We start from the raw sequence: 19,637 nt of genomic DNA on the forward strand, positions 1-19,637 counted from the left end.
AATCTGGTCGCGACCACGCCGTATATCGTGGCGCACGCTCTCGACATTGCTGGTGATCTTGTGCAGAATAGCCTATAGCACAATGCGTGAGCAGGCCTCCCTACAGTGAACGGGAAGGGAACCAGCCTCTTGAATATCTTGCAAGACGGCAGCAATTTCATCCACTACTCCGGTGGGCTCTGGTCTCTTGTGTCGGGGGGAGTCTTTGGTCCTGTCAAACTTGGCTGGTATCGGCTTCGAGGATGGTGCAAACTCAAGCTTCTTGTCCCTTAGTGCTGGCCTGAGAGCGCTGGCCTGCGGCTTCATGATAGGAGAAATGACTTTCTTCACAGAAGTTTCAGGCTCCTCGAAGGTAACGGTCGCTCTTGCTTGGGCTGCCAGGAGCACCTCGTGGTTTGTCTTTCTGGGAGCATCGTTACGCATGTCAGGATTAATGGGCAGAGGGCTTGGTGTAGCGAATTTCATTGGAGATTCATACGCCAATTCCAACCCATCATCAATCTTCTGTAAGTGTTGCTTAAGCTTGGAACGCGAAGCAGAGGTATGAACAAGGTACCTTTTGTACCGGACCCACAGGCACCGTCCCGACGTTCGCGCGAATTTTCTTTGGGGGAGTCGAAGTCATGACGGCGACTTCTGCATTGAAATCGTCGAGCTCTACTGCAGGCTTGAATCGATAGAGTAAACTTTCATTTCCCTGGGATTGGAACATGGGCGTACCTGAGCTTCCGTTGCATTGAGGATAGAGTCCACCTGGTCCACAACGGGTGGTGTAAGGACAGGCGGGTCTACCGGAGCAGGAATGGATACCGGAGCAGCTTTGACCTGCTCTACGTGGAGACTTTCCCAAGGAGCTTTCTTTGACTTCTTCGTAGGCGAGATATGTTCCTCTCCGGCTTTGCGCACATCTGGCTCGATATTCAGGATTGCAACCTGCTCATATCATCAGGTTACATTCACGAGATCACGAGTAGTAACCTACGTCTTTCTTGGGCGACTCTTCTTTGCCTTTCTCCTTGACGTCAACTTCAAGCACAGGCTTCGCCTCTTTAGCCTTCTTAGGTGCGGGCTTGCGTTTCGACTTGGCCTTCTCAACCTTCGCAGTGTCTGGCGGAGGCGCTCCGCCGACCTCAGCTTTGACATGCATCTCTTGCAGGGTATTTGCCTCCGCTTTGGGCTCGGTCGCGCCCAAACCAGGGACCTTGGCCGCAGCCGAAACGTTCGCCGTGGGCTCCCCGGCTCCCTTCTTTGACGCCTTGGAGGCGGTGGTCTTATTCGACTTGGTCACAGATGCAGTCGGATCCGGTATCGTGTCGAAGTCTACGGCGGTGTGAGCAGGAGAGCTAGTTCGGACCTTCTTTGCGCGATACTGCTTCTTCGCCTTGGCACTGTCGGGCTTGAAGACAAAGTTGTCATCCTGGGGTCCGGCGGCAGGCGGAGTAGCGGAGGCCTTCTCCGTACGACTAAGCCTTATCTTCTTGGAAGCGGTGGCTTCGGGGTTCCTGTCGGTAGATTCATCTTCGGCGGTCCTCTTCCTCTTGGTCTTCTCCGTGTTCACTCGCTCCTGTGCAGGATCGAGCAAAGGCTGGCCCTTCTTGCGCAGGGAAGCCTTGATGGACTTCTTCACGGGCTGCACTAGCGGTGAGCTCATTCGCACTGCAGCCATGGTGAGTAATCGTCAGTGCCGCATAGCAAAATCGATATACCTCGTTTATTATTTTTGCCGCTGTCCAATTCGAGCGTATCCTTAGTCTTGTCAAGGCCATCGAGAATAACCGGGTCGGCAGCAACAGGTTTGGTTTTCAGGACAGTGAGCTCATCATCAGTGGGATCAAGGTCAACATCAATGCAGACAGGAGTCTTCTTCCGGGCGGGACGATTCTTGGAACCAGCGACAGCAGCAGGAACAGCGAGCTTTCCAGAAGCAGGGTCTGATTGTTTCATAATCGAGGCGGCCTTAGACACGACAGACTGCCGGCGAGAAGACAAAAGTTTCGCAGGTGTCACCGGAGTCATGGGCAGGGCCGAACGGCGGCGAGAGACAAGAGACCTAGTGGCATGCAAGACATCTTCTATTTCGTCGTCGGAGATAGGCACAGCCTTTTTGGTGCTCTTCGGCGGCAGCTTAGTCGGCGTAGAGACAGGCATTTCGTCATCGGAGTCAAGCACTCGTCTTCCCCGAGCGATCCTGGCGACGGTGGAGGTCTTTTGTGGTGCGGATTGAGATGCAAGCTTCGAGGCTGGCTTCCGGGAGATTTTCGGCGGACCAGGGGGGGACTCGGTAGGAGAAAGCTCGTCGTCACTGGCCCCAAAGACATTTTCGCGAAGGGCTTGGCTGGCAGTACGTCTAACGGGAGTCATAGGAGGTGCCAAAGCTGCAGAGCAAGCAGAAATAGGAGTGCATCTAGAAGCAATAGCTGGCTTGACAGTGGGCGACGTGGGAGGAAGTCCGGGTCCGGATACAGCAGTAGAAAGGCCAGCAGAAATAGAAGCATTAGCAGAGGAATTCCCAGTCTGGGTAACAGTAGATGAGCAGTCGGTTCCCGGGGGTCGGATTGTTAGCAATGCTGGATCGATACAGGGAATTTCCTCAGGTATAGTATTTGCGAACCGCTCGTTCTTAGTTTCGTCTTGATCGTCGCTGAGGTCGTTCGTTCCGTAAACTGAGGTTGTGATTAGGCCGGGCCAAGATGGTATCCCAGCGACTTACGTTGAGACAGATTCTCAGCCCTATGTTCCACCTGAAGCGCGAATGAGAACGAAGATGTGTCTCGAAAGACGGCCATCTCACCTCGTCTCTGTCTATCAGGTTCCCCGCGAAGTCCATCTCGAGAGTCGCGGGAAACACCGAGATAGATTGCTTAACGGACATGTTAACGTTGACAACGTGTCCCTGGAAAACAGCTCGTTAGATCGAGGGCGGCACAATGACGAAAACGGCCCACGATTCCACGGCTATTGAGAGCTGTCCGGAAGCGCTCAACATCGTCCATACCGAGCGTGAACATAAGTTGAGGCGACAACTCTGGCGAGAGTATGCCGATCGGCTTCTGCCCCAGCTTTGCGGGCGTTGAGAGCGTAATAACAGTACGGGCAGTCGCTAGCTGCCCAGGCACTCGTTTCGCACTAGGCCGTTGGGATATCTCAACTGCTTTGACGGTCGAGTAAGGGGCAGTGAGCGAGTCGAAGAGGTCGTCCTGAACGAGACACAAGGGCGCATATAGTCAGCAGAAGCGTTGACATCGCATGCTCGAGCTATACCTCGACCAGCACATTGGCCAAGAATCCCTGCTCATCCACGAAGATGCGGTCCGACGGCTTGGCTTCTCCAGTAACAACCTCGCTGATGCTGAATGGCTGAGGACTAAAGTGGATACGGTTAGCCCGAAGCCATCATTGACACGCGCATATAGTCAACAACACCCACTACCCAATGTTGGAAGCGGCCAAGGTCTCGATGATGCGGGTTGCAGTCTGCTCCCAGTCGGGTGTAGATACATGCTCGACCATGTGGGCCAACTCTTCACCCGTCTTCGGGTCGTCCGGGTTAGAGTCAGTGAAGACGGATCGAATGAAGGCTCTCCGCTGCGCGCGACCAGACGCCGTCGAGCCGGAAGGGGGTATCATGCGTGCAAACAAGTTGAGGATGCTTTCCATGGCGAGATAATCTTGGAGAGAAAATGAGCTTCTGGACAGACGACTCTGTTCATCCCATACCTTTTGTTCTCCAGAGCATAGAGCCGAGCTTGACTCTGTCGCCACCCATTTCAGTATTACAAAAAGATCAGGACAAAGGTGATACATGCCCCCCAAGCATATCCTTGTCCAGTAGACGTTTCTGATTTGCTCTGTGTCCATCAGCGGATTCAGAGAGAACGGAATATCCCTATGTCAGAGCATCATCTAAGATGCACAGACTAGAATAAGAGATCCAGTATAAACTCACCGTGCATCTCAGATCAGGACCCATTTGAGAGATCGAACTGGAAGAGAATACCGAGCAGAGGATGGGATATAGGGTGGAACCAATAATCTCCTTGAAGCTTCCTAATTTTAGCACACGAGGTCAAATTGCTACCAAATTACTGCAGTAATCATGACGCACCATCTTGATGCTCATCTTGATGGTCCTGGTGTGCGACGTCAGGCGAAAGGTGCGGTGCAGATGCGCAAAAGGCAGCTCACCAAAACACCAGATAGCACAGCATTGAGCACGCCTTCCCAGCGTGATCTCTCTTCACTCTTTCCTGCAGTAAGAGCCTTGATAATCTTTTCTTCATAGATCGTTTTGCAGAGAGTGGACGCGAACTCCAGAGCATTACGTGGGGATGCAGCGTACAGCACTGGCAGCTGCTTCCGGAACACCTCCGACAGCTTGCCCTCAGCATCCAGGGAAAGAGCAGAGCCGTTCTATCCAAGCGTTCACAGTTAACTTTGATGACAGAGAATCAGATGAATGGCTTGTACGCGCCAGGAACACAAGGTATGAAGTAACGCGCCCAAGCGTTTCCTCAGTCGCGTTCAGCTTGCGCTTTCCTTTAGACTTGGGCTGAACTGATCTCTTCAAAGACTGGAGGGCGTTTTCAATCGTCCGTGATCGCATTTCGGTAGCGTCCGTGCTGCGATTGTTAATTAATGAGAGCCTGGAGGAGCGGTTGGAGAAGAGGCGCGAAGTGCTTCCAAGTTCCTGTTCCGTGCGCTCACGTGATCGCGGGGATGTACGTCGGCTATCACCGCACTGCAACAGTTGGACGCCCGTTCTGCGCCGCGTGTTTCGAAGGGCAGCTTACTCCCTGTGCACGTTGCAGTGGTATTGAGAACCAACGTGTATGCAAATAAGCGATTGGCACCTAATTAGCCCGCAAAGCTGGAATACTCACGTATCACTGCCGCGCTCGTCAAGTGCCAGTGCTCAATGCTCGGCGCCAACCCTCACTAGGCCTCAGGCCGCGTCGATAGTCGCCCCAGGTACCACCAACCAAGCGGATGGACGCGACATGCCAACTGTGAATGACGCGTGTAAACAGATGCCACGAACCGGCGCTCCATTGGCGTCGAGAACGGCGATGTGGACGGGCGGCATAGGCAGCATGGTGCCTAGGTAGTACCAGGAAAAAAAAAAACTGCGGGCAGACATCACCGTCATCTGCGGATGACTTGCCGGCAGTGCGGAAAACCACGTCCGCAAGTGAAGCACCGCTTTCGGTCTGCTCTTCTGCGGTACGACGGTTACGTATTCCTAGTCATGTGAGAAGAGCGATAACAAACTCTCTTCCCCAGATACTCCAACGAGATTTGCTATCTGCAGCGTTCTGTTCCGCGCCCTGTAGCTTGACAGGTGCTTATAATTGCCAGATGAACACAAGGATTGAGTTACGGCAGGCATTCGAGAGGGCTCACCCAGCATGGAGCTCCCGGCTTCCTCTCGTTCTGCTCTCGCATGCCTATTTGTTGGCCTCGTCTTCGCTTGTATTCTTGCCTTTTACTTTGCAAAACGTCCGTGCTATCCGCCTGGCCCAAAAGGCTTACCCATCATTGGCAATCTCTTCGACGTACCCAGTGATTATGCCTGGATAACATACAGAGAACTCGGGCGCCGATATGGTGAGTCCTGTATCATCTCTTGGGAAGGCATGTGTAACTGACAGGCTCCCTCTGAGGATCGGACATCCTCCACTTCGAGGTGTTCGGGCTGCATATTGTGGTCCTCAATAGCATGGAGGCTGCGGAAGATCTTCTCGATAAGCGATCAGGTATCTCCTCAGACAGGTCAGTATGCGAATGCCATTGGCGCAGCTGGTGCGGCGTTGAATATATCTCACAGACAACAAACGGTTATGATTCAAGAGCTGTTTGTACCATTTTATCTAACAGGTGTATGTTCTGACGGAGAAATAGCACTGGTTGGCACCGCAGCTGGGCCGGTATGGAGTATGGCGATGCTTGGAGGCAACGTAGAAGATTATTTCACCAACACTTTCGCCCCTTGGCTGTTCCGCAGTATCACTCAAGCCAAGCCAAGGCCGTTCTTAACCTGCTCCAGTCACTGTTAAACTCTCCAGAGGGATTCCTGGAGCATATCCGCTTGTGAGCGTAGCTCTTTCCCGATATATCGCGCGACCTGTTGACCTTGCGTTAGCATGGCCGGGGCTATGATACTCGACGTGGTGTATGCCTTCGATGTTCGACCAGGTGACCCTAGAATAGAGCTTGTCGAGAAGGCAATGCGTACCTCGATGGAGATAGTCAACTCAGGCGTGTATCTGGGTGCGTATCACAGCTTCATATGCACGTGTAGCCCTCACATCACTTGTAGTGGATGTGATCCCCGTTTGTGAGTCATTTCAACGTGATCTCAATGATACATCTCATATAACATTGAGATAGTGAAGCATCTGCCTCCTTGGTTTCCCGGGGCTGGCTTTAAACGGCAAGCTGCCGAGTGGAAGACTTTGGTAGACGGTATGTTTGAGATCCCCTATAGTCAAGTCAGGGCGTCGGTGGTAAGTCTCAGTCACCGGCGCAGCTATCAGTCGAGTTCAGTCTATCGTATCTGTAGCGAGAGGGCAAACAGAAACCCTGCTTTTTGGCCACTTTGCTTACCAGCGTCAACGGTAACGAAGACATGACATACTGGGACGAAGTATTTATGTCACTGACCGGAACTGCATATGGAGGTATGTCATACATGAAACTTATGGGCATCCGTGCTTATATGTTCGTTCACGCCATAGCCGGGTCTGATACAGTAAGTGTCGCAACGCAGAATGCACGGCTAGCATCTTATTCGCTATAGACAGTGGCAACCCTCACGACATTCGTGTTAGCTACGGCCAAGTTCCCCGAGATACAAGTCGCAGCCCATGAAGAACTCGATCGAGTGCTCGGGAGGAAACGCTTACCTGAGATAGAAGATAAAGAATCTCTTCCTCACATCACTGCAATACTACACGAGGTTCTACGGTTCGTCCATCTGATATTTCGCACCCTTTGATTTTGCTCACTATATCACAGTTGGAACCCTGTCGTACCACTTGGCAAGTGGGGTTACTCTTCTAAGCCTGACATTGCTTTAATAATTCATGATACCCTGGCAGCAATTCCGCACCGAACTATTACTGATGTTAACTATCGAGGGTACCACATCCCAGCTGGATCTGTCATATTTGCTAATCCTTGGTATACTCATCACTTTACCCTACGACTCCATCTGAATTTAAGAGTCCAGGGCTATGTTACATGATGAAAATATTTTTCCCGACCCCGACGCATTCAAACCGGAGCGGTTTCTCAACCCAGATGGTTCGTTGCTGGACGAAGTACCTGAACCCATCGAAGCGTTTGGGTTCGGACGGCGGACCTGCCCTGGCCGCTACTTTGCCCACGACGTTCTCTGGTTGGCTATCGCGAATATTCTCACCGTCTTCAAGATAGAACGGTCCGTCGACGAACGTGGAAACACGATTGAGCCCAGGATGGAGTTCACGCCACGTTTTATGAGGTGGGCGGATATACATATGCCCTTAAATATCAGATTTGGGTGCTAAGGCGATGCATCACAGTGCACCGAGGCCTTTCAAATGCCGACTCACCCCGCGATTCTCTGGAGCTGAGACTCTCATTAGTTCGGCTGCGTTGACCGTTGAGGGATGAAACAAAGCTGGGTTATAGAGCCGTCGCTATAATGCGACATAATTCTCTGTTGCTATTTGCCTGAGAGGCGTTATACAAGCGGCTTCGGTTCATGAGCAGCTGAGTCCTGCCAGTGCTTCCACCTTGCCTTAATTAGACTGCGACTAGGTTGAAAAAATACCTCGCATAGTCTAAGGGCATTTCAAAATACGTATATGAGCACGTCTTGAGTGCTTATGTCGAGTTATGGATTCACGACAGGCAGAAAATGTGTTGGGCGGAGGCGAGTTGAGTCGTATACCGGCCATCACCGCGCCACGATGTAGGCGCCGAAATGTGGTCGCCGGCTCTGAACCTGCCATCGTCGTCGTACCAGCGGCTCTATCTTCGCGTCAGGTTGGTGGAATCTCCAGCTCAGAATAGACTCGGGCTCACTTGGCTGACAATCTCAATAAAGCAATGCAAATGCTCGGCACATCGGCCCGTAACGTACGACAGCTCGGATCATGTTAATACATATTTTCGTTGCCTGACATTCACGCGAAAATTTTCCGGAATCTGCACATGGCACATAGCTATTGTATTAGCTTCTGGAACGAAAAACGCCAAATTCATTCAGTCAATACATCAAGGTATGGGGGCACAGAAACTATATCGAGCCATTCGAGATACTCATCGTGTCTGCCACTTCCCTATTTGAGGCTTACAACGACAGACCTTTCTTCCTCGTGGGTACAGCGATGCGCGACTTATGTCAAGTGCTAGAGAACGTCCACTCACCATGGACGTCCTGATGTCCTCTCGCTCTACCCTCGTATATCTGCTAGCAGGCCTCGTTGGTTTCTGCCTAGTCGCTGCTCGTTTTAGAAGACGGCCGCGTTATCCACCAGGCCCCAAGGGGCTACCAATCATCGGCAATCTCTTCGATGTACCCGTCGACTACCCCTGGTTGAAATACATAGAGCTCGGACAGCAATATGGTGCATGTCGTTGTCTCTCACACACCTCAATTGCTAATCGACCCTTATTTAGAGTCCGACCTCATTCATTTTGAGGTATTCGGGTCGCACATCGTGGTACTCAACAGCATGAAGGCTACAAAAGATCTTCTTGAGAAACGATCAAATAAATACTCAAGCAGGTGAGCGCACAGTAACTACTGGCACAGTCGCGTCAGCTTTTACCGAACCTGACAGGCAACAGACGGTTATGCTGCATGAGCTGTACGTACCTCTTCTACTGTAGGAGTTGATTGCTCCAGCCGAGCCGTAGATCTGGCTGGCATCGCATGTGGATTCTAATGGAGTATGGCGATTATTGGCGGAAACATCGAAAGCTCTTCCATCAGCACTTTCGCCCTTTGGCCGTTCCGCAATATCACTCGAGCCAAACGAAGGCAATTCGCCGCCTGCTTCCGTCACTACTGGACTCCCCGGGAGAATTTATGGGGCATATCCGCTTGTGAGCGCCGCACTTTGCAGACCACTTGTGCAAAGTGTTCACCTAATTCTAGTATGGCTGGGGCTATGATACTCGACATTGCGTATGCTATTAGTGTACGACCTGGCGATCCTTTGATCAAGCTCGTTGAAAAGGCAATGCATTCAGCGACGGAAATTATCGCTTCCGGTGTATATCTAGGTGCGTGAGATGGTCTTACACGCATTATTAATAATCATATTATCTGTAGTGGACGTAATTCCCATCTGTGAGCTGATTCAATGCAGCTGGATTGGTACGTCTAGCTTAGCGACAAAAAGTGAAACGCCTCCCGTCTTGGTTTCCGGGCGCCGGCTTCAAACGTCAGACCGCCAAGTGGAGACCCCTGGTTGACAGTATGTTCGAGACCCCTTATGGTCAGTTCAAGGAGTCGATGGTACGTGTTTGCACTGTGAAACGTGGCTCGACTAAAATCACCTCGTCGACTATGTAGCGAGAAGGCAATGCAAAGCCTTGTTTCGCAGCCACCTTACTTTCCAGCGTGAATAACAACGAAGATGCGACATACCTCGATCAAATATTTATGTCCTTGGCAGGATCTGTATACGGAGGTACGCCGTGAATGGGTCTTACAGGCTACTACCACGCTCATGCGTCCGTTAACGATATAGCCGGGTCCGATACAGTGAGTAGCACGACATGAAACGTAAAGCTAGCTAATCATGTGCTATAGACTATATCGACACTTACAACATTTATTCAAGCTATTACCATGTTCCCTGAGACACAGATATCAGCCTGTGCAGAACTTGATCGAGTATTGAGTAGAAAGCGCTTGCCCGAAATAGAAGATCAAGATTCTCTTCCTTGCATTACTGCCATAGTCCACGAGGTTCTACGGTTAGCTCTGCTGCTTCTTTTCGTTTGTTAGTGCAGCTCATCTCGTACAGCTGGCATCCCGTTGTGCCTCTTGGTAGGTACTACATACATTCATCGACTTTCTGCCGATTTTATGCATATGCTGCTAGCGGTTCCGCATCAGACCATTGCCGACGACGAATACCGAGGGTACCATATCCCAGCTGGAACCGTCGTCATTGGCAACACATGGTATGACCATCACCTAACCCTGTTACTCTGTCTAACTTTGAGCGACCAGGGCTATACTCCATGACGAGGATGTCTTTCCAGATCCTGAAGCATTCAAGCCGGAGCGGTTCCTAAGGGAAGACGGATCATTGAGGGACGACATGCCTTATCCCGTCGAAGCATTTGGTTATGGTCGGCGAATCTGTCCAGGACGCTATTTCGCACACGATCTTATTTGGCTAGGTATCGCAACCATCCTTGCTGTCTTCAAGGTCGAGCGCGCAGTCGACGAGCACAGAAACGTCATCGAGCCGAAAGGAGAGTTTACTCCCCGTTTTCTCAGGTGCGTGAACAGCGTGCCAATTGAACAGCGGACTTGTATGCTGACGGTCGTCAGTATGCCAAAACCGTTCAAATGCCGATTTACTCCGCGGTTCCCTGAGGCTGAGACTCTGATTCGTTCAGCTGCGCTAGCAGATTGAGGGATATTTTCAGTTACACACGACGCTCCGCGAATATGTATCTCGCTGTCTAGGAATAAGCTACACCGTGTGCCGATATACCGTGTCAGCGCAAACTATCGTGGGAAAGTATTTGATTACATAAGTGATGTAAACCCTAATTGGGAATACCAATAGTACTCTGACACTACCTTTCTGGACGCTAACTTTGTGTTATGCACAAGATATTGCGGGGTGGTCCGCTTCCTGGGGGTTACACCAGCTCGTTGTGCTCTGACCTGTGAATCCCCCACTCTTTTCGTCAAGCGCGCAATAGCTACGGACAATAGTCAACGTGCATGTCTCTACCAGTCCAGTGCAAACGTGGGTTCATGATCCTTTACAAAATTCCCGATCTTCGCCGCCAGCTGTTGAGAGTGCACGACAGTGAAAATCCTCTTTAACGCGGTGTATGCGACCTTGTTATGCTCCTTCAGCGTCGAAGCGGGATCCTCTGACTCATCGCACATCCTGGCGTATACGCGCTCGACGACAGCCGTGAAACTGCGAGAGCAGCGGTTCCCCATAGAGTCTAGTCTCCAGAAAGGGTCCACGATCACCGCACAGCCGAACTTGTAGCCGTCAGTAGCAGGTGATGGTATATAATAACCGACTTACTGCATTGTACAACGTTAATAGGCGGTTTCTTGCTGTAACGACAATCTCGTTCCTCTTCTTCCACGTAGCAAATGCATTCTTATGCTCTTCCAGGACGGTACGTCGCTCCTTGTCTCCAAGTGTGCGGTAGGCCTCTGCATAGGGCGGACAATTTTGAAAGGCGCGGATGTAAAACTGCGTCTTCCCTCGCTTGCTGCCCTCTCCGCGAGTGCCGTTCCAATCCATAGCGAATTTCAAGATCTCAATGACTTGAATAGCTCCGGCTATGTATGCGGAGCCGACCTCGTTGTCCACCATTTCCCCAATCACCTGAAACACCATGAGCAAGTACCGTACGGCGGCTTGCAATATAGCCACGAACCTGGTGACGCTGAATCAGCCTCATGGCAGAGTCCTCAACTTTGTCGAGGTTATCGCAACTCCCAATCCACTCTGCCGCCACGAGGGGCCTACAGCCTGCCAATTCCCTGAGGTGCGCTCGCTGTTCAAGTCGTTCAGAAAGAGGCTGATCCGTGATGAGGAGGTCGCATACCCAGTCTTCCAAAGACCCTGCCTGAAAGCCTCTCACTAGCCGCACCAGCGCTGCATCCTCCACGTCCGTTCCCTTTCCCATCACTCGCGTCTGAATCAGAGCTGCTACTTCCTCCGTGGTGACTGATCCAAGATCCACGTCCTTGCAGACGCGCTCCTGTCGCTGACCAATGACGTCATCCCCGGCGTCCCTGGTACGGCAACCGTTAACTCTCTGCGCACGAGAGGCCTTCTGGGGAGCCGCAGGCTGTCTGGAAGGCGCGTTAGAAACGCTGCCACCCTGAAGGCGGTGCCTCTTCAAGATGGGAGGTTCCGGGGTCGACCGCGCTCTTCCTCCGGGCGAGCTTGGAGTTTCGCGACCTTGCCGAGCACGCTTGACAAGGGATGGCTCTGGTTGACCGTCAGCTCGTGAACAGGGGCTCTAGAAGGAGTCCGACCATCACCTGGCGAATGCTCCGCGCTGGGGGCCGGAGTACGAACCCAAGTGATTTCAGAACCAGAGCGTTGTGGCGTTGCTGGCAAAGCTCTCTATCAGCAGCAAAACCCACACGTATCCGTTCCACACACCTTGTTCCCTCTCACTTTGCGGTAGAGACAGCAACTTCTCCCTCAAGGTGGTCACCTCGTCCTCCATCATTCGATAGGCTCGATGAACATCCGGCTCTGCAGACGGTGAGGGCGGTTTCACCAGAGGTATTGTTTGGTTGAGCATCTGGGCATAGGTGTGCACTCTGTAGCAGGCCTGTGTCGACATGATGGAAAGGTCCCATGTCGCAATGGCGAGAGGCTCGATCATATAAAGTACCGACAATGTGTCGCGAAGCCAGAGCGGAGATTCAATCAGAGATCGAAAGCGGACATCCTATACCCAAGAAAGGCATGTCCCCTCGCGTTATTGACATGTGTTTCCTCAGACTCTCTGTTAAGGCAACATATCCTGCCCTGCGGATCGTGCACCCGCTTGAGTTCACACATTGATATGATTGAAGTGTTTTACAAGTAATCCTATGTACGACACGGGGCAGATCACGCCGGTCCTGAGATGTTCCTTTCCGTTTATCCGCACCTCTTTGCCCAGTCAATGAGAACCACTCAGCATCGCATGACGTATTTCGCAATGCTTTCCTTGACTCCGAGGAGGAGTTTGGCCTGGCTCGCGCGTATCACCTCAAGTTCCTCTCTCACCTCTTGGCTTGTGGCTTCCTTGAGTGCCCAGATGCGCGAATCCTCCGAGTGTATGCCAGTGCATGCGTCAGGGGTTCTCTATCGCTACCGAAATCCAAAGACTGTCGTGTCCGACTGGCCGCCTGGCAAAATGTACACGAAACGCCTCATTCCAGTACCCGCCTGCCACCAGGCAACAACGAGCTCTCTACCCCCGGGTGCGCTACCAGATTCCGCCGTCGGAAGCGGTTTACTACGCGACTCGCACCCATGAGGGCCTTTATAGTCTGCAAAGCTACGAAGCCGGCCTGGATACCGGATGGCTCACGGATCACGACAGGCACTCGAGGACTGTTCGCTGTGCAGAGCTCGCTAGGCTCGCCGATCTTCATTGATGTCGGTATCGTTCGGAAGTGTGACCTCACGCGTTGATCGCTGTCGTCGGCCGTCACCGCGCCACAATGCTGTGGCCGCACCTACCACTGACTTTACACGAGCCTGTAATGTCTTTTGTCAAGCACTTGACCCCGCCCTGCTTCGCCGAGAATCAAACTGCGTATGAGTGCTCCCTGTACCCCTGTCCCTTCTCATGATGTTTATAGTTCACACCAGGTTCGCGTATCAGTACTCCAATACCAACCACACCCTGAGAGCAGATCCCCTGACTCGGCATTCATGCGCATGCTCTCCACAGAAGCTCATAATTGCAGCCGACCTACGATCGTCATGTATGATGTCTAAGGGGTAGAAGATGTCCCTTTCATATAGTCGGTGCGAGCACATCATTACCCTATGAAGCACGAGGCTTCGGCTTGTGACTAATGCTTCGACCCATGGCTCCGTCTGACCATTTCGGGTATGAATCCATAGTGTTTCCCCCTCAACTTGCCGGCACAACCCGTCGCTTGGAATTTTCTCATGTCAAACCTTAAGGCCATACGGATGCTTAAAAAAACGATGGCGGCAGAGCCAAAATCGCAGGTCTCGGTGCTCGAACGAGTTTGTTCAGCATGGCGCACCCAATTCTCGACCACATATCCCCGCTGTACTTTTGCGCAGGCCTCTTCTTTGTCTGCCTGCTTTCTATCTCTTCACGACGGCGTCCACGGTATCCCCCGGGCCCGCGAGGTTTACCTATTGTCGGCAACCTTTTCGATATACCTAAGAATTATGGCTGGAAGAGATACAGAGAGTTTGGGCGAGAGTACGGTGTGTAACTTACCCGGTTTCAGCAAAATATTCGCATCTAACATATTTCTTGTAGGATCTGATCTTGTTCACTTCGAGGTGCTCGGAACGCACATCGTTGTAATCAACAGCGCGGAGGTTGCAAAGGATCTACTCGAGAAACGCTCGAGTATTTATTCAGACAAGTAAGCTTATGGCTATCTGCTGGCCCGATGTCGGACAAGACTCAACATCTCCCCCAGACAACGGTCGGTCATGATACAAGAATTGTGAACTTTACGTCCTTGCCAGAAGACCAGTCCTCTGACCAGTCTCTGTAGAACCGGCTGGCATCGTAATTTCTCCCTGCTGCCGTACGGCGATGGCTGGAGGATACGTCGAAGGCTGTTCCACCAACAATTCCGTCCGATGGCTGTTCCGCACTACCATCCAATGCAGGTCAAAGGGGTTCATGGTTTGCTGCGGTCACTCCTAGACTCTCCGGAACATTTTCGGGATCACCTCCGTTTGTGAGTGAAATCTGTCGTAAACGATCCCATTTGATAACTCAGGCCGTTACAGCATGACTGCGAAAATAATTCTCAATATCGTATACGCGTTCGACGTCCAACCTGGAGACCACAGAGTAGAGCTGGTCGAGAAAGGCGTCAAGACCGCAATGGACATCATCGCTGCCGGCGTGTACCTGGGTGCGTTTCATCTCTCGTGTATATGCAGAGTCCTAATACGCCTCCCCCACAGTGGACGTCATTCCAATCTGTGTGCCACCTTTACTTTGCTTCGAAGACACTTCTGATGTAGCGTGGTACAGTAAAATACCTGCCAGCCTGGTTTCCTGGTGCAGGTTTCAAGCGGCAGGCCGCCAACTGGAAGATTCTCGTCGATAAAATGCATGAGACTCCTTACTACGAATTCAAGAAAACGATGGTACGTTCTTGTCGCAACGAGGTAGCCTAATCTGACTTCGGGCTGTTAATTTCTAGCAAGAAGGCAACGCTAAACCATGTTTCGCAGCCACCTTGCTCTCTGAAGTTGAGAACACTGAGGACATGAAAGATCTAGAGGAAGTCTTTATATCCCTGACCGGGACGGCGTTTATCGGTACGTAGCATGCATCTCGTTTCGTGCCACGGTGCTGACATGTCTGCACAGCTGGGTCTGATACAGTACGTAGTGCACTTCAGAATGCACGGATAGTAGCTCATTTGCCGCAGACAGTGACGACGCTTTATACGTTCTTTTTAGCTATGGTCATGTTCCCTGAGACACAAGCCAGTGCACATGAAGAGCTTGATCGGGTTATAGGTAGGAAACGCCTTCCCGACATTGAGGACCGGGACTCTCTGCCGTACATCTCTGCTATAGTTCAGGAGGTCCTGCGGTAAGTTCGTCGACCGCTTTGTACGGATGATAGGCGCTTATTATCCTGCAGCTGGCATCCAATTCTACCTATTGGTGGGTTAGTGTGCTCGTTCACTAGTCACGTTAGCCTCATAGTACTACGGAAGGGCTTGCGCATCGGACTATTGCCGACGACGAGTATAACGGGTACCACATCCCAGCCGGCACCGTTGTTATCGGCAACTCCTGGTACGTCCAGCCCCTATTTCACGCGGCAACGCCTGACTCCGGGATGACAGGGCAATGCTGCGCGACGAGAGACTCTTCCCTGATCCTGACTTATTTAAGCCGGAGCGCTTCCTCAACGAAGACGGCTCGCTGAACGATGGCGCTCACTATCCCATCGAGACGTTCGGCTTCGGACGGCGGATTTGCCCCGGTCGCTACTTTGCTCAGGACCTGCTTTGGCTGACCGTCTCGAGCGTCCTTGCAGCCTTCAGGATTGAGCGCGCAGCCGACGTGAACGGAAAGGAGATTGTGCCGAAGGGGGAGTTTACTCCTCGGGTCCTTAGGTGAGTGGACGATGCGCTGTTCACTTCTGGAAGGCGAGGAAGCTGAGGCAAGCACTAGCATGCCCGAACCTTTCGAGTGCCGGATTACACCGCGATTCCCAGGAACTGAGTCTCTGGTTCGCTCCACTTCTCTCACAGATTGAATTTCTCCTACGACATCCTGCGAATGTGCCAGAATGTTCGCTCCTCGGTTATTTGTTGAGAAAATGGGCCGCGTGCAATGTCATATGCATCGACTCCGTTATATGCTTCAGAATCGCTCAGGCTCTCACATGAAGCACACATGTCCTGACGCTTCGATTATGTTGAGTTACGTCGCGCGACGCCACTGCACACGTCTCGCGGCCATATCGTCTCATCTGCGGCCGACTGGCACACCCACCTCCGGGTGACGCATGCGTTGCCGACATGAGTCTCTCTGACAAGCTCTGAGAGCGATCGCCGAATGCCTGCCCGGCAATCTCCGCATTACTAAGCGCCGCCAGCGCCTCGCATCGTTAATGTTGCCTGACACGGTTCCCGCATCTACCACTTGGCAGCTTATAACTTTTCTGACGGTGTTGGAGAGAGTCTCAGACTCCACTAGGAAGCATGCGCATCACAAGACCATTCGAACACTCATTCGCTAAACAACATCTGCCACCCCGCGACGCCGCTGCACATATTAGCCCAGAGATGCTCGCTTAGATTCTCGCATCAGCTCGCTAGCGTCATCTTATATTAATACTTAACGTGCGAACCCGCTCAAGCTTTTGACGTAAGTGCATCACATATAGCCACGGTACTCACGCCCCGTGCCTTCTAGCAGTGCTTCGACGCGTGTTTACAAACTCGCGCACATTCTACCTCCACTTCCCGCTTCAAGAGTTTCAACACGATGATGCTAGTATTCTCCCTGTATCTTCTGATCCCTTTGTTTGTTGTTTGGTCAATCGCATTCCGGAAGCGACGGCGCCATCGATATCCTCCTGGGCCTAAAGGGCTCCCTATCGTCGGTAATGCCTTCGACGTTCCCATGGAGTACGGCTGGCTTGTGTACAGGGACTGGGCGCGTCAGTATGGTAGGACCGACATGTCATATCTGAGCGTCGAGCTGGTTTTCACAACGTTTACCCACTCAGGCTCTGATATCATTCATCTCCAAGCTCTCGGCATGCGAATTGTCGTGGCTAATAGTGCCAAAGCCGTCAAAGAGCTGTTTGAGAAGCGGTCCCACATATACTCCGACAAGTGAGCAGATATATCTATACGCGTTACATTCCGTGCAAGGCTGACAGCTGTTTTAGGCAGCAGTTTGTCATGCTACTCGAGCTGTTAGTCTCCCAGTGACTGGCGGCAACGTTATTCTGACGTTGGTGCAGGAGTGGATGGCGTCGTAACTGGTCGCTGCTACCGTACGGCGATTACTGGAGGGAACATCGCCGATTATTTCACCAATATTTTCGGCCCCTTGCGGTTCCACAGTATCGACCAAAGCAGGCAAAAGCCGTCCAGAGGTTTCTTCCACTACTGTTAGATGCCGGAAATGACTTCGCTCAGCATGTCCGTTAGTGAGTGGTGCTGATTCCGTCTTTCTCCATTTTCAGTCTCACTATTCTTCAGCTTGGCAGGGTCTCTGATTCTCGACGTTGTCTACGCCTTCGATGTGCAACCTGGTGATCCTCGCATCGAACTCGCGGAGAAGGCCGTGCACACAGCTACCGAAATTATGAATGGAGGAATATTTCTTGGTCAGTTGCGACATTCTGGGCACATCTCTTTCGTTATGCTCACTCTCCTTTTCCGTAGTTGATTTATTCCCAATCCGTATGTTCTGAGACGTATCTTTGACCTTTGAAAGTCACTTTTTCCTCACTTTTTCCCATAGTGAAGCACGTTCCGGCATGGTTTCCCGGGGCGCGATTCAAGCGTCAAGCAGCCAAGTGGAAGGCGCTAATGGATGCCATGCATGAAATGCCTTATGGTCAGTTCAAGGCCGCAATGGTACGTCTTCTCCACCGAGATTCCGTTATCGCTTACGATTCATGGCCCTGGATGGTCTAACAATGCTAGAAACAAGGCAGCGCTCAACCGTGTCTCACGGCATCCTTACTCTCCGGCGCCGACGGAGCGGATACGCCAGAGCTTGATGAGATTTTCTCGAATATCACGGGGACAGCGTACGCAGGTGGCTCAGACACAGTGCGTGGTAAAATCTCGAGCATAGTGCACAGCTGACGCCGTATCACGTAGACGAGCATCGCGCTTATGACGTTTATATTTGCCATGGTCCTGTATCCCGAGGCACAAGCATTCGTGCAAGAAGAGCTTGACCGTGTCGTCGGCAGAGATCGCTTACCGGAGATAGACGACGAATCATCTCTTCCTCGCGTTACAGCCGTGATGTACGAAACCCTTAGGTGCGTACGGTAGACCGCGTGCGGATCGTATATGTTTTGCTCAAGGGCTGGATAGATGGCACTCGCCTTTACCGCTATGTTTGCATTTCCCCTGCTCCGCATACCTATGATTGACCGCACTTCGTCTTCAGCTACTCCGCACCGTGTAATGGCCGACGACGAGTATAATGGCTATCATATCCCAGAGGGCTCAATAATCATGGGCAATTCATGGTGCGTCATGGATCGGTAGCTATGTCTTTAGCCGACCAGAGTTGAACAGGGCGATTCTTCACGACGAGGATACTTACCCGGACCCGTATTCGTTCAATCCCAAACGGTTCCTCTCCGAAGATGGGAAGTTGCGCGAAGATGTCCCGAAACCCATGGAAGCGTTCGGCTACGGACGCAGGATATGTCCGGGCCGCCATTTTGCTCTAGAAACGCTCTTCACGGCTGTATCGAATATCCTCGCTGTTTTCACCATAGAGAAGGCTGTGGACGAAGACGGCAAGGTTGTCGAGGTTAGGGAAGAATTTGTCCCTCATGTCTTCAGGTAAGCGCACATATTATTGATTTAAACGCCACGCTGATGCTTAAAACCGAACTCACAGCCCACCGAAACCTTTCAAGGCGCGTTTCAAGGCGCGTTATCCAGAAGCGGAGAGCTTAATACGGTCAGCTGCTCTAGCAGATGCGTAGCTTATCTGCGCGTGCTGGGAAATAAAGAATTTTGGCGCACCTACTTTGGTAAGAATGTATGCGCCATGCCACATACATAACGATCACCATCTACGAGATGTTGCCATCCAGCTGTGTTATCCAACTCTGCGGGGAGTCGGAGCGATCGCCGAACGCTCACCGCGTCACCGCCAGTTGAACTTTCGTCGCGCTCAAGAGCGCTCAGCACAACTTCCTCGTGTCATCGTACCTGCTTTTGCATAGTTGGCTAATGCTTGCTATTATCGCCGATAGGTGGCCTTTTTAGCTTTTTGAAGGCAGAAAACCGTTCAGAGCATCGTGCGAAGCACAAACGTCATGAGACCATTCACATGGCCTCCCATCTACACTAAGGAGTTACCCATCATGGACACCGCTACAAGCGCGTATCATTACAGGCATATCCGATGGCATATATGAAACCTGGTGACTCTGTTTTATTTCGTTCAGCTCTGCCATTACTT

At 51.8% G+C, this 19,637-nt stretch overlaps 6 protein-coding genes across 6 annotated transcripts; 4 read left to right on the plus strand and 2 right to left on the minus strand.

Annotated features, from left to right (window-relative positions):
* Positions 1–72: 72 nt before the first annotated feature.
* PHACADRAFT_184617 (uncharacterized protein) lies at positions 73–4,630 on the minus strand (the record flags this gene model as incomplete). The annotated part of the gene is made up of 15 exons (XM_007396114.1): positions 4,481–4,630; positions 4,186–4,410; positions 4,106–4,130; positions 3,947–4,047; positions 3,835–3,886; positions 3,428–3,752; positions 3,262–3,364; positions 2,946–3,197; positions 2,792–2,893; positions 2,711–2,741; positions 1,707–2,663; positions 983–1,656; positions 721–933; positions 557–667; positions 73–522 (listed from the first exon to the last, which is right to left on the minus strand). The coding sequence occupies exons 1-15, from the start codon at positions 4,601–4,603 to the stop codon at positions 73–75; spliced, it is 3,744 nt and encodes a 1,247-aa protein (XP_007396176.1). The 5' UTR covers positions 4,604–4,630.
* A 645-nt stretch (positions 4,631–5,275) lies between these two features.
* On the plus strand, positions 5,276–7,776 carry PHACADRAFT_144742 (uncharacterized protein). The gene is made up of 14 exons (XM_007396115.1): positions 5,276–5,604; positions 5,661–5,769; positions 5,825–5,851; positions 5,899–6,087; positions 6,140–6,267; positions 6,317–6,334; positions 6,388–6,503; positions 6,560–6,677; positions 6,735–6,748; positions 6,797–6,963; positions 7,015–7,037; positions 7,098–7,179; positions 7,229–7,501; positions 7,563–7,776. The coding sequence occupies exons 1-14, from the start codon at positions 5,406–5,408 to the stop codon at positions 7,651–7,653; spliced, it is 1,554 nt and encodes a 517-aa protein (XP_007396177.1). The 5' UTR covers positions 5,276–5,405; the 3' UTR covers positions 7,654–7,776.
* Positions 7,777–8,446: 670 nt separating this feature from the next.
* PHACADRAFT_256793 (uncharacterized protein) lies at positions 8,447–10,715 on the plus strand. The gene is made up of 13 exons (XM_007396116.1): positions 8,447–8,612; positions 8,665–8,773; positions 8,829–9,093; positions 9,146–9,273; positions 9,323–9,340; positions 9,393–9,508; positions 9,566–9,683; positions 9,744–9,757; positions 9,806–9,972; positions 10,023–10,045; positions 10,101–10,182; positions 10,232–10,504; positions 10,559–10,715. Exons 3-13 carry the CDS (start codon positions 8,933–8,935, stop codon positions 10,641–10,643), a joined length of 1,185 nt encoding a protein of 394 aa, XP_007396178.1. The 5' UTR covers positions 8,447–8,612; positions 8,665–8,773; positions 8,829–8,932; the 3' UTR covers positions 10,644–10,715.
* A 235-nt stretch (positions 10,716–10,950) lies between these two features.
* On the minus strand, positions 10,951–12,518 carry PHACADRAFT_121833 (uncharacterized protein). The gene is made up of 6 exons (XM_007396117.1): positions 12,378–12,518; positions 12,254–12,325; positions 11,812–12,200; positions 11,641–11,760; positions 11,280–11,588; positions 10,951–11,233 (listed from the first exon to the last, which is right to left on the minus strand). The coding sequence occupies exons 1-6, from the start codon at positions 12,445–12,447 to the stop codon at positions 10,967–10,969; spliced, it is 1,227 nt and encodes a 408-aa protein (XP_007396179.1). The 5' UTR covers positions 12,448–12,518; the 3' UTR covers positions 10,951–10,966.
* Positions 12,519–13,934: 1,416 nt separating this feature from the next.
* On the plus strand, positions 13,935–16,485 carry PHACADRAFT_209385 (uncharacterized protein). The gene is made up of 14 exons (XM_007396118.1): positions 13,935–14,183; positions 14,239–14,347; positions 14,405–14,431; positions 14,483–14,671; positions 14,724–14,851; positions 14,904–14,921; positions 14,974–15,089; positions 15,146–15,263; positions 15,315–15,328; positions 15,377–15,543; positions 15,595–15,617; positions 15,671–15,752; positions 15,803–16,075; positions 16,134–16,485. The coding sequence occupies exons 1-14, from the start codon at positions 13,985–13,987 to the stop codon at positions 16,216–16,218; spliced, it is 1,548 nt and encodes a 515-aa protein (XP_007396180.1). The 5' UTR covers positions 13,935–13,984; the 3' UTR covers positions 16,219–16,485.
* A 662-nt stretch (positions 16,486–17,147) lies between these two features.
* Positions 17,148–19,155, plus strand: PHACADRAFT_195925 (uncharacterized protein; the record flags this gene model as incomplete). Its single annotated transcript, XM_007396119.1, has 11 exons — positions 17,148–17,305; positions 17,362–17,388; positions 17,437–17,625; positions 17,678–17,805; positions 17,864–17,881; positions 17,943–18,058; positions 18,128–18,256; positions 18,308–18,478; positions 18,530–18,687; positions 18,737–19,009; positions 19,068–19,155. The coding sequence occupies 11 exons, from the start codon at positions 17,148–17,150 to the stop codon at positions 19,153–19,155; spliced, it is 1,455 nt and encodes a 484-aa protein (XP_007396181.1).
* Positions 19,156–19,637: the final 482 nt, after the last annotated feature.

This window comes from Phanerochaete carnosa (genome assembly GCF_000300595.1).
Source record: "Phanerochaete carnosa HHB-10118-sp unplaced genomic scaffold PHACAscaffold_5, whole genome shotgun sequence".
Lineage (NCBI taxonomy): Eukaryota > Fungi > Basidiomycota > Agaricomycetes > Polyporales > Phanerochaetaceae > Phanerochaete > Phanerochaete carnosa.

Bases quoted from the DNA above. Each gene is read 5' to 3' on its own strand.
- PHACADRAFT_209385 (XM_007396118.1), top strand. From the start codon at position 13,985: ATGGCGCACCCAATTCTCGACCACATATCCCCGCTGTACTTTTGCGCA. The intron at 14,432-14,482 runs GTGAACTTTACG...CAGTCTCTGTAG, and splicing joins TCGGTCATGATACAAGAATT to AACCGGCTGGCATCGTAATT. The intron at 15,544-15,594 runs GTAAGTTCGTCG...ATTATCCTGCAG, and splicing joins ATAGTTCAGGAGGTCCTGCG to CTGGCATCCAATTCTACCTA.
- PHACADRAFT_144742 (XM_007396115.1), top strand. From the start codon at position 5,406: ATGGAGCTCCCGGCTTCCTCTCGTTCTGCTCTCGCATGCCTATTTGTT. The intron at 5,605-5,660 runs GTGAGTCCTGTA...GCTCCCTCTGAG, and splicing joins AGAACTCGGGCGCCGATATG to GATCGGACATCCTCCACTTC. The intron at 6,504-6,559 runs GTAAGTCTCAGT...TCGTATCTGTAG, and splicing joins GTCAAGTCAGGGCGTCGGTG to CGAGAGGGCAAACAGAAACC.
- PHACADRAFT_256793 (XM_007396116.1), top strand. From the start codon at position 8,933: ATGGAGTATGGCGATTATTGGCGGAAACATCGAAAGCTCTTCCATCAG. The intron at 9,094-9,145 runs GTGAGCGCCGCA...ACCTAATTCTAG, and splicing joins TTTATGGGGCATATCCGCTT to TATGGCTGGGGCTATGATAC. The intron at 10,505-10,558 runs GTGCGTGAACAG...GACGGTCGTCAG, and splicing joins TTTACTCCCCGTTTTCTCAG to TATGCCAAAACCGTTCAAAT.
- PHACADRAFT_121833 (XM_007396117.1), bottom strand. From the start codon at position 12,447: ATGATGGAGGACGAGGTGACCACCTTGAGGGAGAAGTTGCTGTCTCTA. The intron at 12,326-12,377 runs GTGTGTGGAACG...GAGCTTTGCCAG, and splicing joins GCAAAGTGAGAGGGAACAAG to CAACGCCACAACGCTCTGGT. The intron at 11,589-11,640 runs GTTCGTGGCTAT...ATGGTGTTTCAG, and splicing joins GGCTGATTCAGCGTCACCAG to GTGATTGGGGAAATGGTGGA.